The sequence below is a fragment of the Leopardus geoffroyi genome, chromosome C2 (assembly GCF_018350155.1).
Source record: "Leopardus geoffroyi isolate Oge1 chromosome C2, O.geoffroyi_Oge1_pat1.0, whole genome shotgun sequence".
Taxonomy (NCBI): Eukaryota; Metazoa; Chordata; class Mammalia; order Carnivora; family Felidae; genus Leopardus; species Leopardus geoffroyi.
Genome location: NC_059333.1, coordinates 94,759,615 through 94,777,173, shown reverse-complemented (window position 1 = coordinate 94,777,173; position 17,559 = coordinate 94,759,615). Strand labels below are relative to the sequence as shown.

General features: G+C 39.6%; 1 protein-coding gene across 5 annotated transcripts in view; it reads right to left on the bottom strand.

Moving 5' to 3' along the window:
- The window catches only part of PLD1 (phospholipase D1), a 205,797-nt gene that overhangs the window by 46,200 nt on the left and 142,038 nt on the right, over positions 1-17,559 (bottom strand). For all 5 annotated transcript variants that reach the window (XM_045502972.1, XM_045502974.1, XM_045502975.1 and 2 more), the window contains 2 exons: positions 8,323-8,433; positions 5,809-5,897 (listed from right to left, as the gene is read on the bottom strand). In XM_045502972.1, the coding sequence (XP_045358928.1) occupies positions 5,809-5,897; positions 8,323-8,433 (200 nt within the window). The remainder of the gene's footprint in view (positions 1-5,808; positions 5,898-8,322; positions 8,434-17,559) is intronic.

Below are 17,559 nucleotides of genomic sequence, written 5' to 3'. Positions count from 1 at the left end.
GTGGAGAGTACAAGGTAAAGTTCCTAGAGACACGGTCTCAGGTCTCAGTCTCTGTTCCCGTCATCGACAGCTGTGTGACGGATTCACGCGGGTTACTTCACTTCACTGGGCTCCACTGCCTCATCTGTAGAATGGGAAAGCTTACGCATCCACTTCATAAGGTAGGTGTGTGAATTAAGTGAAGCAATGCATGTAAAGTACCTCCGATGTAGAGAGACTCAAGAATTACCGGGCAACATCGTTAATTCAATCTACAACCACTGATTTCAATGAGAAAGCCTGCACGCCTTCAAAGAGTAATAAAGAAATAGCACCTAAAATTAAAACAAAGCAGAACTGAATTCATGTTATGCTACTGAGTGCCTTATTTTATAGCTGGGGGAGGAAGTTTATTGCATCAATAATGAAGCACCAGAGGTAGAAAACCAAAGTAAAGCTTACCTGTCCAGCAGTTGCTATCTAACAATTTAAAATAAGTCACTTTAAACATCTGTTTAATTAAAACATTTCTGTTTCTACCATAAATAGTATTTCTGAAACAGCTGATTTGAATATAGTGCTTCTAGATCCTTGTTCAACTGTACGGTGAGCTAGCATATTTCCAGAAGATGAATTTCCTGGAAATAATGTAAGAGTTTCTTCCACAAATTGATGTGCTATGGTTTTCAAAGCTGGGCAGAACAGGTATTGTTTTCATTAGTGAAAAGAACAGAGCATCCAGAAGTTAAACAGACATGCTCAAAAGGTCACATACCTGGAGACAACAGAGTTGAAAAGAAGCCAAGTCCCAAGACACCTGGTCCCCAAATAATTTCAGATTCCCCACAGGAACATTTTCCATACCACTCACTCATGGGCAAACTGCAAGCACTATCTGGCACTACTCTACAGTTAGAGGAAGCATGAAGAATTTGAACAGTTTTCAAAATTGGGTATTTTTCAATGTACTGTAAGATTGTATCTCTCACTGCAGTTTAATATGAAAATGCTGAGGCGGTAAATCCATTGCCTGTCTTCACTGTATGTATCAACTCTGTTGATAACCGTGCAAAATGCACTCCCTCGCTTCCTGTTTGTCAAGGCAGCAGGATTATGCATGTCAAGTTTCCGTAAACAAAACTGTTTCATCCTCAGGAACAATTCATTCAGGGCACGTAAAATTTCTACCTGGATCAGTCAGTTCCAGCTCTTTCTCTTGGCTTCTTCAAATATGGCATAAACCCGTTGACTTTAGACAACGGATAATGATTTCTTCTCCCTGACCTCCAGTCAGATTTGAGTTGTTAAAGACGGGCTTCCAGCGGGTTGGGAGCCAAGACAGTTTTACTAATTAGAGCAGACCTTTTGATTTCTGCAGAGATTCCCATAGCTACTCTCAGTTCACCATGGAATGAGCAATGTTCTGAGGCTCTAGGTCATGGATCAGAGCGTGAAAGCTTTGCAAAAACCTATTTCTGCAAAGAATTATGGCTGTTGAGAAGGAACCAGGAGGAAGTGAGGAAAGCAGAGAACTCACAACAGGGAATTGGTGTTCCCTGGAGTCCAGCACTGGCAGAAAAATAAAGTCTCAGCTCAGTTGAGGGAGTTGGCAATTCAAAGACTCTGATCTTTCCAGGGTGGGAGGGACCTGGAAGAGAGCCTGTGTTCCTTGGTCAGGCCTGGCTGAATGCTGACTGTCATTTCCCTCCATCTGCTTTGTGCTTTATTCTCTTCTTTTTCCAACAGCCAAAATTATACTTGTTGCTAGGCATGTGACCTTGGCAGGGAAGTTCGGAGTCTCAGAAGAGTGGAGCACAGAGAAGTCAATGAAGGAAGAAAGGGGATGAACTTGGGCATGGTACACCACGGCCCTCAGTGAAAGCAGGGAGCCCCGTTGCAGGCAGGCTGCAAGATGAGCCTTTTAATCCCACCCCTCCCTTTCCTAAGAATACAAGGTCACAGACTTGAAATTATTAAATGAAAATATATTCTATAGCTACAATGAACACAGGAGATGAACAATAATGTGGAGATACAGAGAAGGGGGGAAACGTAAAATATATTTCCAGGATACATATGGATAGCCACGAAAAATTTTATGTGCAACATCCATACCCTTTAAAATGTGACTGTCAAAGAAAGGGAGACCACTGAGACATCAGAGCTAAATAACACACAGTTAATATGCAATTCAATGGACTCGCTGCTCGTTTTCTGCAGAGTAGGCTTGAAATTGCATCTTTAACGTGCTCTGTGAACTTCCAAGTGTGAGATACAATCTGCAGCAGATGCTACCCTACAATGCTCTCTCACTAGAGATCCCCATTCCTTTCAGAAGCAGCTCATAGGATCACTGGGAAATAGTCAATCAGAAAATAACTGCAAGTTCTTTACAGTCCTGAAATACTGTGATTTTAGAAGAAGTCCAGATTTTTAAAGACAAATTAATATGGTAAAGAAAAATGTTCTTTCAGGCTCCCAACGCCTTTGAAAACAAATCTTGCAGGTACTTATTAACACACGTACTGTAGGGAACTAATAACTCAGATGAGTGAAGCTGAGATTCAGCCCAGTCTCCTTATTAACTGATCACCGTTGCAATATTCACCACTCACTGCTCGGCCCAGTGAGCTCATTTGTCAACTTAATGGATTTCTGCGACTTATATCAATTTCATGAAAAAAAAAATTTTTTCTCTTTTGTCAAATGCGCTTTATAGATAAAGCGGATACTCCTGCATCAATGAAATGCAAGAGTTAACAGAATAATTTAATTTTGTAAATTAGACATAAATTGACCCACAGAATTGAGAGACTGGCACGATGCAAGAAATCTTGGTGTATGCGGTTACGTTTAACTGTAAACAAGCCGATTTTAAGTTATCTCAGAAACAGATGCCATGGTAACTGTCTTAAAAAAAAAAAGTATATGAGAAGGCAAAAGATAGAAGTCACCTGTAAAAGCACAGATCATCATCAATGTTTATGGCTATACGTGCTGTTCTAGGTGAGTACTGAGCCGTCTAGACTTTGCCCTGGAGTTACCTGTGGACCATTATGAAATACAAGTGCCTGGGCCCCACTCCAGGAAATTCTGACCCAGCAAGTCTGGATGGAGTCCAGCTCCCTAGATTTTTGTAAAAGTCAAATGGCGATTTTGACGTGTAGTAAATGGCGAGATCTATGGTATACCTTGCAGGATGTGGTGGGTACTGTGGTGTGCTGCCTAAATGCCCTCACCATGGGCTCAAGACAGCACTCCCTTATGGAGAGTGCTGGCTGCTGGCTACTCACTCACAGTGAAGTCCTTCTCCGGGATTTGCACTCCTTGGGCAAAGGGACCTGCCTCACCCAAGGTCATGTTCCTCGAGTGGGCCTGTACCTGATGACTGGTTCAATGGGAAGAGGGGACACAAAGGACCAACCCACTTAGGTGGCAACCCTGAAGGGGTCTCAAATCTATCTGGCAATGAACTGAAGTTATGTGATATGGGAGAAGGCACTGGCTTGGCAGTCCTAAGACTTGAGCTTAAAGCCATGTTTGCCTATTGTTGTTAGTGGCCACATCACCTCTTGAATCTTAGTTTTTAACTCTACATATGGGGACGGCAACAACAACAACAACAACAAGACTATATGATCTACTTTGAAGAGTATTTGTGAAGATTCAGTAACAGTATAAATATAAACCATAAATCACATAAAATACTGGTAGTTACTGTTATAAAATGTTCTTAGATCTAAAACCCCCCATATACTATGTTTAAAAAGAGGATATTAAAGTACCATGTTATGCTCAAAGTACAAAAATGTTTGAATTCCCAAATGGGTATGTACTTACCATTCTCTACTGCCTGTGTTTAATGAGTTGAAATAATAAAATGTAATGATATTGTTTGTGTATTTTGCTGCTTCTACACAGAATTAAAATCAGCCGTAAAAAGAAGTAGCCTGGGAGCCAAGACAATTCAGTGGGGAAAGAACAGTCTTTTCAACAAACGGCCCTGGAACAAGTGAATATTCCTGTGAAAAAGAATGAAGTTGGACCCCTACCTCACATCATGTATGAAAAGTAACTCAAAATAAATCAAAGACCTAAGTGTAAGGGCTAAAATTACAAAAGTCTCAGAAGAAAAGGGGTGTTAAGTCTTCATGGTCTTGGATTAGGCAGTGATTTTGTAGCCCTGGCACCAAAGCAGAAGTGACAAAAGAAAAAACAGATCAACTAGACTTTATCAAAATGAAAAACTTGTGTTTCAAAAGGTAGTATGAAAAAAAAAGGTAGTATGAAGAAAGTAGAAAAGAAAACAGCCTGAATAGGAGAAAATACTTGCAAATCATAAATCTGATAGGACACTTGTATCTAGAATACATAAGAGAACTCTCACAACTCAACAATAAAAAGACAACCTAATTAAAAAATGGCCAAGAAATCTGAATATCTATTTATCCAGAGATAATACACGGAATGGCCAACAAACAAACAAAAATACTCAACATCATTCATTAGTCATTAGGTAAATTCAAACCAAACCCACAATGAGATATCATTTCACACCCATTAAGATGGTTATAATAAAAAACAGAGGATAGTGATTACTGGCAGTGATACAGAAATTGGAGCCCTCATACACTATGGAAATATAAAATGGTGTAGCTGTTTTTGAAAATATCCTGGCAGTTTCTCAAAATGTTCAGCATAGAATTTCCATATAACCCTGCAATTCTACCCCTAGAATAATAAAGACATATCTGCATAAAAACTAATACACGATGTTTATAGCGGCATTAATCACAATTGCCAAACAGTGGAAACATCCCAAATGCATAAATAGAATGTGGTATATCCAGAAAATGGAATATTACCTGGCAATAAATATAAATGAAATACTGGTAACATTCTATAACATAGATGAGTCTTGGAAACATTAAATTAAGTGAAAGAAGTCAGTCACAAAGACCATATACTGTATGATTCCATTTAATATGAAATGCCCAGGCCAGGCAAATCGATGGGGAAAGAAAATAGTTTAGTGGTTGCAAGGGGATAAGATAAGGGGAATTAGGTAGCGACTGCTAATAAATAAAGGGTTTCTTTCTGGGGTGATGAAATGTTCTAAAACTAAGTATACTAAAAGTATACTAAAAATCACTGAATTGTACACTTTAAGTGGGTGGATTGTGTGGCCATACCTTAAAAACACTGCTATTTTAAAAAGAATCCCATGAGCTGAAGAAATAGGACAGAGGGTAGCCAGAATTTAAATATAACTCATGGAAAAATATGATGACTATTTTGCTTTGATTTTTAAGTGAACACAGTAACTGTGTGCCATTAAATAAATCAAATCACAAGTCTAACGGCGTGGGAAAGAGACTGGCCAGGAAAAAATGACTGTGCCCTGGAAGAATTCAGATTCCTTCAAAAACAGACTCAAAATTCTCAGCCACTGAAATCAGATTGAAGGAACCAATAACCTACTGCTAGCTGACCCCAATTTATGCCTGCTAGGAAAAGACAGTATTTTAACGTTTATTTATTTTTGGGACAGAGAGAGACAGAGCATGAACGGGGGAGGGGCAGAGAGAGGGGGAAACACAGAATCGGAAACAGGCTCCAGGCTCTGAGCCATCAGCCCAGAGCCTGACGCGGGGCTCGAACTCACGGACCGCGAGATCGTGACCTGGCTGAAGTCGGGCGCTTAACCGACTGCGCCACCCAGGCGCCCCAAAAAGACAGTATTTTAAAATGGGCTTTCAAAAGTCATTTTAGTAGTAAATGCAAGAATCATTTGCAGTAACCACTTTTACCAAAATGCCAAAATGTTACCTGTGAGCTTTCAGGATCCTCTGAGCAATGGCATCACCTATCTTGTTGAACACAACTTTGTCATCAGCACAACTTATGAAAAACTGGTTCTACAAGAAATAGAGTGATCCTATAAGTCTTTCTTATCTTAGTGTATATATATATATATATATATATATATATATATATATATATATAGACAGTGTGCTATATTACGAACACAACATTGATATTACAAAAATTTTTTTCACATAGCAGACATGTTCTTATTACTAAAATCATTTAGAAAAGTAAATGACGCCGAGAATAAGAGAAGCCTCTTCTCAACTCTGGGTCTCATGCACATCTATGTAACACCACATCTAATACCTTAGTCAAATGGGAGGCTGCACTAGTATTTCATCATGTGAATTCTTTGTCACTTACATTTTGAGAAATGGAGGAACATTCCAAATTTAATCAATAGGGATATTAGGTTTACAGATACATGTATTGTGCAAATGCTCACGATTTAAAATCCTATATTGGTAAGCATTCTGTTTTGTGCTAAGTTTACCTTTCTAGCAGGGTAGACGGCAGAATCCTGGTCTAATTTTCTCCATCCATCCTCTATTATCTCCTAGTATCTTCTCTTGCCTTGTCTCATTTGTTTGGCTCTCTTATTATTTCCGAACATCTATTTTAAGTAGCTTCAAATCTCTTTCACAAGTTTCATATATATAAATAAACCAATAAAACGGAAAAAGAAATATTTTTCCTTTTTGCTTAAGTAATCTATACTATTCATTTACCTATAAAATATTCTTTAAAATTTTTACTAAAAAACTAGGGCAAGACATTATCATCATATTGGTATAAAAGATTTAGTCGCTGCATAAAGGGGATGTTAGTAATTAGGTACAAATATTATCACTACTACATATTTATATACACTGTTGTAATATATTTGTGATTTATAAGTCTCATCATCACAAAGTAATCTTTGCTAATCATCTTAAAGAGACATATAAGCAATGACTCAAACTATGGTTATCATCCCTTTGCAACATCATCACTTTTACTAGTTTACGTGTTTTTATACTTAAGTACAGAAGTCTGTAAACTGCCTCCATAAGACAAACTTACCAGAAGACATTGTGCGGGAATTCATTTGAGAATCCGTTTCCCCTTAAGGCATCAAATAAAAATTTCAGCGGCAACCAAACCATGTTTGTTTTTCTGAATTCATATTACAGAGAGGCTCAGCATTCCTCAGCTGTAAACATGGCCACATGCCATGGCCTGTTCTTCCTTTTTGGGGAGAGCAGGGTAAATGCCAACCACTTACCTCTGCTAGAGGTGTTAACCACAAGGTTTGTGTCCACAGCCATGTGTATCCACATGGCATTACTGACCTCATTTAAGACTGTGGTAGCATTAATAAGAAAGGCTGACTTAATGCTACTAAAAAGAGATAAAGCAAAAGGATTCTGGGTAATGGATGAGGCAGCCATTAATATCTTATATTGTTATGGTATAATTGTTGAAATTAATAATACTAATTGTATTAGTATTAATACAAAGCTCCAGACTTTGATATTCAGAGTCTTTTTTTTGCTGCATAGTCCCATCCAGAATACTGTATTGCATTTGGCCTGCTAATATTTGTAATCAACTTCTCTTTCTCCAGGACTATGAAATAAATAGAGGTCTAATTCTCTCCTACTCACCCTTAGTGAGTAGTCACTGCATGGAAGGCAGAGGCCCAGACTCAATGGGAAGGAATATAGGGTTAGGATGATTTTCTCCAGGAAACTCATCTCCCTCCACATATTACAAAAGAAAAAAAAAGTTCAATGGGAAAGACAAGACTAAAATAAAGACAAAAGATGTGCTCTGACTTACATTATCGTGACTTTTTTTTTTTCAGGATTTTCTACAATGCTCTGAGCTAGCTTTATATCTACTTTGAAGTTGAGTTAAGGTTCCCAATCTAAACCCAGTGTCTCTAGATTTTCTTCTATTCTCTGAACACAAACTCTGGCATCTGACAAAAGTTTTAAATGGTTCATAGAGGATTGAAGAAAGTGGTACATGCCTTCAATATTCTCACATCTTCCTTTTCTATGTTCCTTTCCTTATACTCTCCCTATTCCAATATCGCCAAACCAGAGGCATCCAGTGGTCTCCATTTTTTGCAAATTACCCTTGTATGTGCTCTCCTGAAGCAGCACACGCCTTACACTTGGACCCTCCAACTCAAGACAAGTAAAAAATGTACTCATCCATGTTATGGTATTTCTGGCTAATAATATCATAGTGAGTTGATACATTTTAATAACAAGAACTTGGGGGACTCCTATCAGAGTCCTGAGTTAATGAAAACACAAAGTGAATGTCAGGTATGCCGGGGAGGTAAAAATTCAGGTTACCTGAATTCACATCTCAACATAGGCTGATTAATGTAGCAGATCCTGAGTTTGGGGACCCTGCAGTGTCTGTGAGCTATTTATGGGAAGGCAGGTTGTCCTACTAGTTTACATGAGCAGCACTTACCTCTATGTAGATATAGTGCTTGCTGTTCTCTATCACATGGATATAAGCAGTGTGGATGGACTCTTCATGGTACTTTATACCAGCCGACCAATCAGCAGCAGAGCGGAGCAACTGTAAGGCAGCAATCAGAAATGAGTAAACAATTGAGATGACACCAGATGTGTTAATACAATGAAATCAATCTTTTTTCTTCTACACAACCGAATGATTGTGTGTGAGTGGCGTGGGTGTCATGTGTGGGCCAAGTAGAGTAGATGGGTGGGAAACTGGTCCTTGGACATAATCCATAAGGAAGGAGCCCAGCTAGAAATCAAATCCTGAAAATATCCTCCTCCACCCAGAATTATTTTGTCAACACTGCAAACCACAAAGTGTGGTTTCTACCAAGAGTCTTTCAAAAGTAGCTCTTTTGGGGGTTATGAGTAGGGTGACCATTGGTATTCTTTTTCCATGATGGTTCCACAATTACTATTTATTAATAGTACCACCGTTACTCTCCAAAGTGTCCTGGTTTGAGTCATGTGATATAGTCACCGTAGCTCTGACGTGATAATGTGCTGATTCCTTTTTCCCCAAATAGTGCTCAGATTAATACCTTTTAAAATGCCAATAGATTCATTTAGACATATAATCTTGACTGGGCTTTAATCGGCTGTCTGATTCTTGGTGTGCTTCTTCATTGTTCATCTTTCTCAGTCCTACTGCCTCCCTCTATTCAGACACTCACTTGCTCCCACCTGGATTACATCAAGAGCTTCCAGCTCAGGTGCCTGAGTGTGTGTTAAGTACGCTGATACCTAGTGGGATCAGCTAGTTCAAAGCTTAGCCCAACCACTTTGTAGCTTTGATCCTGGTCAAGTTTCTCAACTTCCTGGTGCCTCATATTTCTGTTTTATTAAGTTGAATATCTATTTTATAGGGTTGTGGAGAGGATGAAATGAATCTCTGAGAAGTGTGCAGGAGGCCTTTACCTAGTATGTGGTATTGCTATTATTAATTAGAACGTTAGAGGATGCATTTGAGCTCTGGCAGATCATGTCAGAGACGCTGGACAGTACACTGGGGCTGTGCACAGTAGGGTGGTCTGGAGGACATGCAAACCTTCAGCACTAAGAACCACTGTTGGTCACTTTTCCAGCATTCTAACTATGACTGCAGTACAATGTTAGGCATACAGTAGGTGCTCAATAAATATTATGTTGAGCATACACAGTAGGTGCTCAATAAATATTATGTTAAGCATACAGTAGGTGCTCAGTAAATAGACACTTATTACTACTTCCTTGAGCAGTAGCATGACATTGCAGAAGAATCACTATTTGCTCCTCCTGATTTGAAATGAATATTGAAACTGTCTCTCATGAGGTCAACTGAAATTGAAAATAAAAGAATGGCTCCACATTATTAGGAATGTATAAAGCAATCTAGTACATAATTGGTTTTATGTCTGTTATATATAAAAGTTGGTAAAATTCTTGATCTAATCAATAGCTTTAAAAATTGCCTCTATAACACTAATTAAATTCAAACTAGTACTTACTAACATCATTGATTATGTTATCCTCAAAATGTTATTCCTTTATTTACTATGAGGTATTTATTACAAAATAGTTTTCCTCGAAACATTTACTTAATTTTATCAGATGAATATGTACAGTTGGAAAATTTAATTGTGAACAGCAACAGGCAAATATCTCAAAAGAAAACTCATAATGGGGACACCTGGGTGGCTCAGTCGGTGAAGCGTCCCACCCTTGATTTCAGCTCAGGTCATGATCTCATGGTTCGTGAGTTCAAGCCCTGCAAAGGCTCTGCACTGACAGTGGAACCTGCTTGGAATTCTCTCTCTCTCTCCCTGTCTCTCTGCCCCTGCCCACTTGCTCTCTCTCTTTCTCTCTTAAAAAAAAAAACAAACTCCTAAGGAAAATTTAAATAAATATGATCCACACGGGGAAAATACCTTGATTCATAATCTCTAAGGAACTGCATTATTGTCCATCAGTAGAAATAACACAGTGTTGAACAAATGGAAGTTTCCATTGTTAGTCCACTCAAATTTATGTTGAATCTTGTTGCTAAGGGGCATAGCCCTGAAAATGCAGGCTACCTTGACAAAATTCTTACATTACAAATAATGATTTGATTCTATATAACTCTGGGAACAATGTATGAAATTGCAGAGTATACTGGACAGATAGGAAATCTGGAGATCTGTGCTACACCTCTGCCCTTACTAGCTTTTTGCCCTTGAACAAGTCATTTTAATATCAGGGAGACTCAGTTTCCTCCACTGTACAACTGAGATATGAGATATCTCTCTCTGTCTCTCTCTCTCTCTGTCTCTCTCTCTCTCTCCCTCCCTCCCTCCCTTCCTCCCATCCCCACACCCACAGCTACTGGGTAAAAAAATAAATGTCATAACAAACACAAAAAGAAGTAGGTATGTGGCACATAGTATTTATTTGATGTATGGGATTTCTACCTCTAAAAACTTCCAGGCAAAATTTATATACCATCCTTGGTGGTAACTTCTCAGTCTTCCCCTCAAATCCTGAAACCTTATACTTTTCTTTCCTTTCTCACTCTCAAAATTTGCCCTGATTCAAAGATTTAACAAACCATTAACATAAGATATAAATTGGGAGTGCCAAATAGGGTTCAAGTCTAATTAAAGTGGCTTCCTGGACAATTATGCTGAAAAGAGTCTCCCTTGGAACCAGACACACTGGGGAGGGAAGCTAAGGTTGATGGCCAATGGCTGCCATGAAGGCAATGTATGCAGGTCATGTATTTACCATCTTTCCTGTGAAAGTAACGGTAAATGTTTCTGTTCATGGAGGCCTTTAAATGTTTAAAATAAACATATTTGTTTTTTGTAATGTTCATTTCTTTTTGAGAGGGGGTGCCAAGAGAGGAAGGGGGACAGAGGATCCAAGGCAGGTCCACACTGACAGCAGAAAGCCCAACGCGGGGCTCGAACTCACAAATTATGAGATCATGACCTGAGCCAAAGTTCGATGCTCAACCGACTGAGCCACCCAGGCGCCCCGAAAATAAGTATGTTTGTAAGCCAAAAGAAGAACGTGAAGGACAGCATAAGCAAAGTGGAGGGGAGCCCCCTAATGCCTATTAAACCTCAGCATGTGGAGGCTGCCCCCCTATACAGGGGGGTTCCGCATTACCAACTCGATTGTCGGAGTCCAAGCCTGCATTGTTTTCTCACCCTGAAAACTCATCTAACTTTAACAAGTCATCATTTTGTATTAAACTTGAACATATCTTTCAAGTGATACAAAGAAAAAATAACTTGGGATTACTATTCATTTACTATTATCCTAATTAGTTAAAATCTATCACCACAAAAAAACTAAAAACACAGATTTCCCTTTGGTCCTGCCTCTAACCCTGAACCAGGGACCCTGAGGTGATCTATAAATCAGCTTGACCGCTTGAAACGCTTGATGGTCTAGAAAGCTTATAAAGAGCCACATAGGTCAAACACATTGTCACTGACCCTTCTGTTTTAAATTTAAGATTTACTCTCCCCTTTTTCTTAACTGATCTGACCAACTTGGCCTGCATTTTTGTTTTAAACCAATGTAACGGAGACAAGCCTCAAACCCTTGCTCACACATGCAGAAATGGGCCTCATCTTACTCCCCACCCCAAGTACATACTGAGAATCAAATCTAACCCTCACTTTTGAAACCTCAAGTTTGAATACACAATTTTAAAGTATATAAAAAGAGCATATTTCTAATTTTATGTTTTAGCCTCAAAACCGTAACTAGACCCAGTTATTTTCCATTGTACCATGTCGTATTTTTTTAGCTTTAAAGATAGCCTTCTCAGGTGAAATAGGTGAAGGGGATTAAGAGGTCAAACTTCTAATTATAAAATAAATAAGTCACATATGGTCAATGATACTGTAATAATGTTGTTCAGCAATAGATGGTGACCATAGTTATCATGGTGAGTACTGAGTAATGTACAGAATGGTGGAATCACTTTGTAAAGACAGACAGACAGACAGACAGATAGATAGCCTTCTCTTTATCCACAAGCCCTGATCCCCTTATATACAGTGGGCCTAAGCTGAATATACAGAAGTCTCTTCTTGAAGGAAAACTTTCAAAACTTCCTTAGTATTTGTCCCAAGTTGCTTTTCTCTTACTATTATGCTTTGCTTCCCTATAAATTCAGCACATAACTTAATTTCTTTTTATTTCCCTAAAATCCCAGGTCAATCATGGACCAGAGACTGCTAGGACCAGAGCACTTTTCATATGTCTCTCAAGCAGAGGTCACTGGTGGCCTGGGCCAGGAGACCAGGGAGGTACTCAGACTGTTGGCCCTCACTCTGCCAGTCCATACTGAGGGCACAGCAGGCCAGGAGCACCAAGAAATAGAAATTAGTTCAAGAATTTGCCTCATACTATCAGGCTCTTCCTTCCGGTATTGAAGGAGATAATCCTCAAAAAGCTCAATGCAGTGCTGGACAGGGAGTAAACATTCCCCTCTCACAGGACTTCTTCAGACAAGTAGCAAGTACAGAAATGCTACTGCATGAAGACCCAGTCCATAAATGGAAAACAGCTTCCATGTTAGGAAACTGCCTTAGAAGTAAGTTAAGTGGCTTTCTTTTTATCCTCACCTACCTACTTTACTTTTTCACAATACAAAACATCGCATGGTCCTTTGAAATCTACATTGATTCCTACATTGACAGCCTTTGGAGAGTCATTTGGCCATTCTCCCCAAGTGCAGAAACACATTTTTCCAGTAATATAATTTGGATGTCATTCACACTTGCCTGTTTAGTTTCTTTTCTGTTTAATGTATTTTTTAACAGACAAAGAGATCAAAGACCTAACTCCAGTGGAATTATTTCCCTCAATTTGGCAGCACTTCCCAACAATGACTGTCTAAGGGATAGCTTTTCTGCACGAAGCTGCCCAATTTAATAAAAAAAGATTGTTCCCTATATTGATTCCATATTGATGCCAATTTGGCATCAGGCTTTTTCTTTTACCTTAATAGACATGTTGAATGTCTTCTGTCTAGGTCATTTACCTGAAGTGGCAGTGATAGCATTCAGGAATCTAGTTTGTTCTTTTTAGGGGGAAAACAAGTTCTTTTATACAGTATATGCATAAGCAGTTTCAGAACTGTCTTTCCTCCAATTCTCTGCCCCATGCCTTTCTCCTGCTTTGTCTTCTCTCAATGTTCTTGGCAGGCTTCTGAGAATGCCCAGCTCTGAGGGGAAACACCCAAGATTATTCTAAAAGTGCTGGTGGAAGTTGCTGAAGTCAGCATGAATTCCTTTCTTCCTTCCCTTCCCTCCCCTCGCCTCCCCTCGCCTCCCCTCGCCTCTCCTTTCTTTTTTTTCAGTAGCAGAAATCTGTGTTGGTGGGGGCAGGCCTGGCTCCAGTCTCCCGGGCAGGCTGTGGCAAGCCTTCTGTAACGGCTATGTGTCAGGGCTGGTGTGGAATCACCAAGGATGGTTGAACCCAATGGTTGTGTGTCAAAAAAATTAAATAATCGGGTTCCCTTTTTCCAATAAAAAACACAAATTGCCCCTATGATTTATCTACTTTATTATGTCAAATGCTTCTCTCCCCTTCAATAAATATATGGTATAAAGACTTTGTATCCAGAAGTAGCCTAGCGACCCATCCAGAAAAATGTCAACTTCTTTGTTCCAAAGTCTTGAAAACACTAGGGAAAGCTTGAAGACTGAAGGTAGTATCGATATAATCCACCATGAGTGCACTTCCTCTAAGTAGTTTGCATGGGTTTGCTTATTTAGCCATCGTCACAACCCTATGAAGCAGATACTATTATTGTCTCTGTTTTATTGATGAAGAAAATGCAAACAGAGATGTGAAGTATTTTCCCAAGGTTGCACAGCTAGCATGTAGCAAATCTAGGCTTTGCACACAGTCTGACTCTAGATTCTACCTCTTCCCCTTGCTCCAGCCCCTTGCTCCCTTTGAGTTAATTAACCTTGTAGTCTCTAAATTATATTATGAACAATAAACTATGTTAGAAATCATATTAAAATTTGTTAAAAAGAATAGCCCTATGGCTCAGTCAGTTAAGCATCCAACTTCGGCTCAGGTCATGCTCTCGCAGCTCACGAGTTTGAGCCCCACATCGGGCTCTGTGCTGACAGCTCAGGGCCGGGAGCGTGCTTCAGATTCCCTATCTCCCTCTCTCTCTGCCCCTCCCCTGCTCATGCTCAGTCTCTTCTCTCCCTCTCTCTCAGAAACAAACATTAAATAAAAAGTTTAAAAAGAATAGCCCTAAGAAAGAACTTTATTAAACAGTGTTACATTTCTCAACCAAGAGTATGTAAGAGTTATATGGCTACTGCCACACAATAGCCGAGAGAGTGGAGGGTCTAGAAATAGGATAATAAACCCTTTAAAAATCAAGTTGCTGGGGTGCCTGGGTGTTTCATTCAGTCAGTTAAGCGTCTGACTTTGGCTCAGGTCATGATCTCACAGTTCATGGGTTCGAGCCCCACATCGGGCTCTGTGTGGACAGCTCAGAACCTGGAGCCTGCTTTGGATTCTGTGTCTCCCTCTCTCTCTCTGCCCCTCCCCTGCTCCTGCTCTGTGTCCCTCTCTCTCTTTCTATCAAAAATAAATAAACATTAAAAAATTTTTTTTCAATTAAAAAAAAAAATCAAGTTGCCTACTTCACAACCAGGTCCTATCTCCTGGCTCCCTCCTGGGTTCTCTGGAAAACCAGGGATTCAGCCAGATTATTGCTTTTGGCCTCTAAGCTCCATACACTCATGACTTGAAACAATAATGTCTAGACAAGATGAATAACGTTTAGAGACAGTAAATGTGAAGTGAAACAACACCGTGGTCAGCACTTTACGGGAAAGGAGAAACGGAGCAGGGTCACTTCTTTTCTTTTTTTTGGTTTCTGGTCATCTCAGACTTTCCTGACTTCAAAAAGTTGCGCTGTCTGGCTGCGCCCACTGTTTTCACAATTGAACTTATTTTGGCAGTTCTGAAAAACACCTCCTGGCAGCCAGTAGAGACGCAGGTTTTGTGAGTTCTAACACTTGAAATTGTGGGGGGAGTCCTCTTTAAGAAAAGGAACACGAATTTATAAATGCAAACTTTGTAGATGCTAGAATGAAAGTCACAGCCTCCTTCCTGGTCTCCTTGCTTCCGCTCTCTTTCTAATCTAAGTTCTTCCCATGTAAAAACTTTAGGTCCCAAAGTGTGTTTGTTCAGAGATGGAAATAGACATGCGACAAAATGAGAGAGATCCTCTGTCAATTTAGCTTGGGAAGTTTCTCACAGCACATTCATTCCTAGTGATTCCATGCTGCATATTAGCATAACAAAGGCACTAAGAAATCCTGGGTTTGAAAAATCTGCAAAAACTTATCTGTCCATGGAATCTTTTTTTGTGGAAGAGCTATTAGCATTTCACGAGTAAAACTGGGTTTGTACGATTCTGATCTAAGTTAATTTTCATAAAGCATTCCTGTATCGTGCTTCTCCCTGGATGAAAAATAAGTTCCAAAGTTCATTTATGCCTCCAGGATCGGGTCCAAATTAACCAGGTCAGTAGTCCAGGGCCTCCCTAATCTGGCCTTATGCCACCTCAACTTCATCTACTCCCTCTTCAAGAGCAAATGGCCTGCGGCAGTCAGTTCCCCCATGGATGAGCAGGCAGGCTTATCCCTTACAGGAGACACCCACGTGGTTCTCTCACTCTTACTGCCGAACTCTCAGGCTGGCATTTAGTCCTAGGCCACACCTAGCATTGTTAACTGAATATTTCCACGTGGCAGCTTTCTCTCCCTCAGCTAACTATGTTTCCAGAGGCAGAGAACTTTTGTCTTCCTCAGCACTCAAGTATGCATTGATGACTTCACTGTGCAAACAGATGGCACTTAATAAACATATGTTGCCTGAATAAATGAATTAATGAGTAAGTCTTGGTGGACTTCCTTTCACATCAATTGGCTTTACAGGTTTCTGAGTCCAGGCCAACCAGAGCAGATTGAGGATGAACATACAAGCGTATCAGGAGATATCACAGATCCAGCCCCATCTCTAACACCGTATCCAGTGATGCAGAGAAGTGACTTAAGGGAGACATTTTATAGACTAGACCATGCAGAGTAACTATCTACCTTGCTGGGGGGACCAGATGAGAATATGTAAAACAGGGCTTTAACAAGGGATAGTAGAAGATGTAGGTACATGCAACATTGGATAAAACTTCCTTTGCTGATCACAAAAATGTACAATTCCCAGAAATTCCTTTTTAACAGATGCTTAATTAGCATCTGCTGACTTTGATAAGTTGATCACTGAGTCAATTTTAATGCCGTCTCAAATCTTAAATTATCTTATTTTCTTAACATGAAGGCTCCTATTTTATCTTATAGCATGGGTAATTCTTCCCTCCAAGTAGAATAAAATTAAACAGGTTCATAAAATATTCATTAACTTACATACGAATGCATATATATATATCTGTGCCTCTAAGTTTAAATTAGTTGTCTCCTATAGCCTGGGATAACTAAATATTCTCTCAAGTGGCTTATCTTTTTGATGGTTCTATTATTTGATCTATGGCCTGAAAGTCTTTTTACTTCTTAAATACAAATACCTCTACTTGTATATAGTACAAAGTAACTAATTTAGGCATTTCATTCATATATATAATCATATTCACTAGAGTCCATGGCCAGATTCTATAAATCCACATTAGCGATGCCAGGAGCAGACTGTTGGATCTTTACTTAAACAATACTTTTGATGCTGATAGTGATGACCTTGAACAAAAAGCAATGCCAAAGGTGGCCCATCCGAGCTCTGCCCCTGATGATCTCATTTACTTGAGCTGGGGTAACAATGGACCATAACAGCGTTTCAAGCTCCGACTCTACTGGCGACCAACTAGCTGGTGACCCTAGACAAGTCCCCTAGCCCCACTGGGTCTTAATTTTCCAATTGGTAGTTTGAGATGGCTAGATGGGATATGGTAAAATTATGCGACTCCAATAAGCAAATTCCATGTTCTATTAAAAACGCCTCTAAAAGGCTTTTGGTTAATGAGGGAACTAAAATTAGACTGACCTATAATTAGCTTCTTAGATATGAAGTATCAGCCACATTCCTGGTGCTTAACTGGTATCAGTCCCAGGTTTACTTCATGTCAGATTGCTAGAGTGACTTCAGGAGGAATTACAGGACA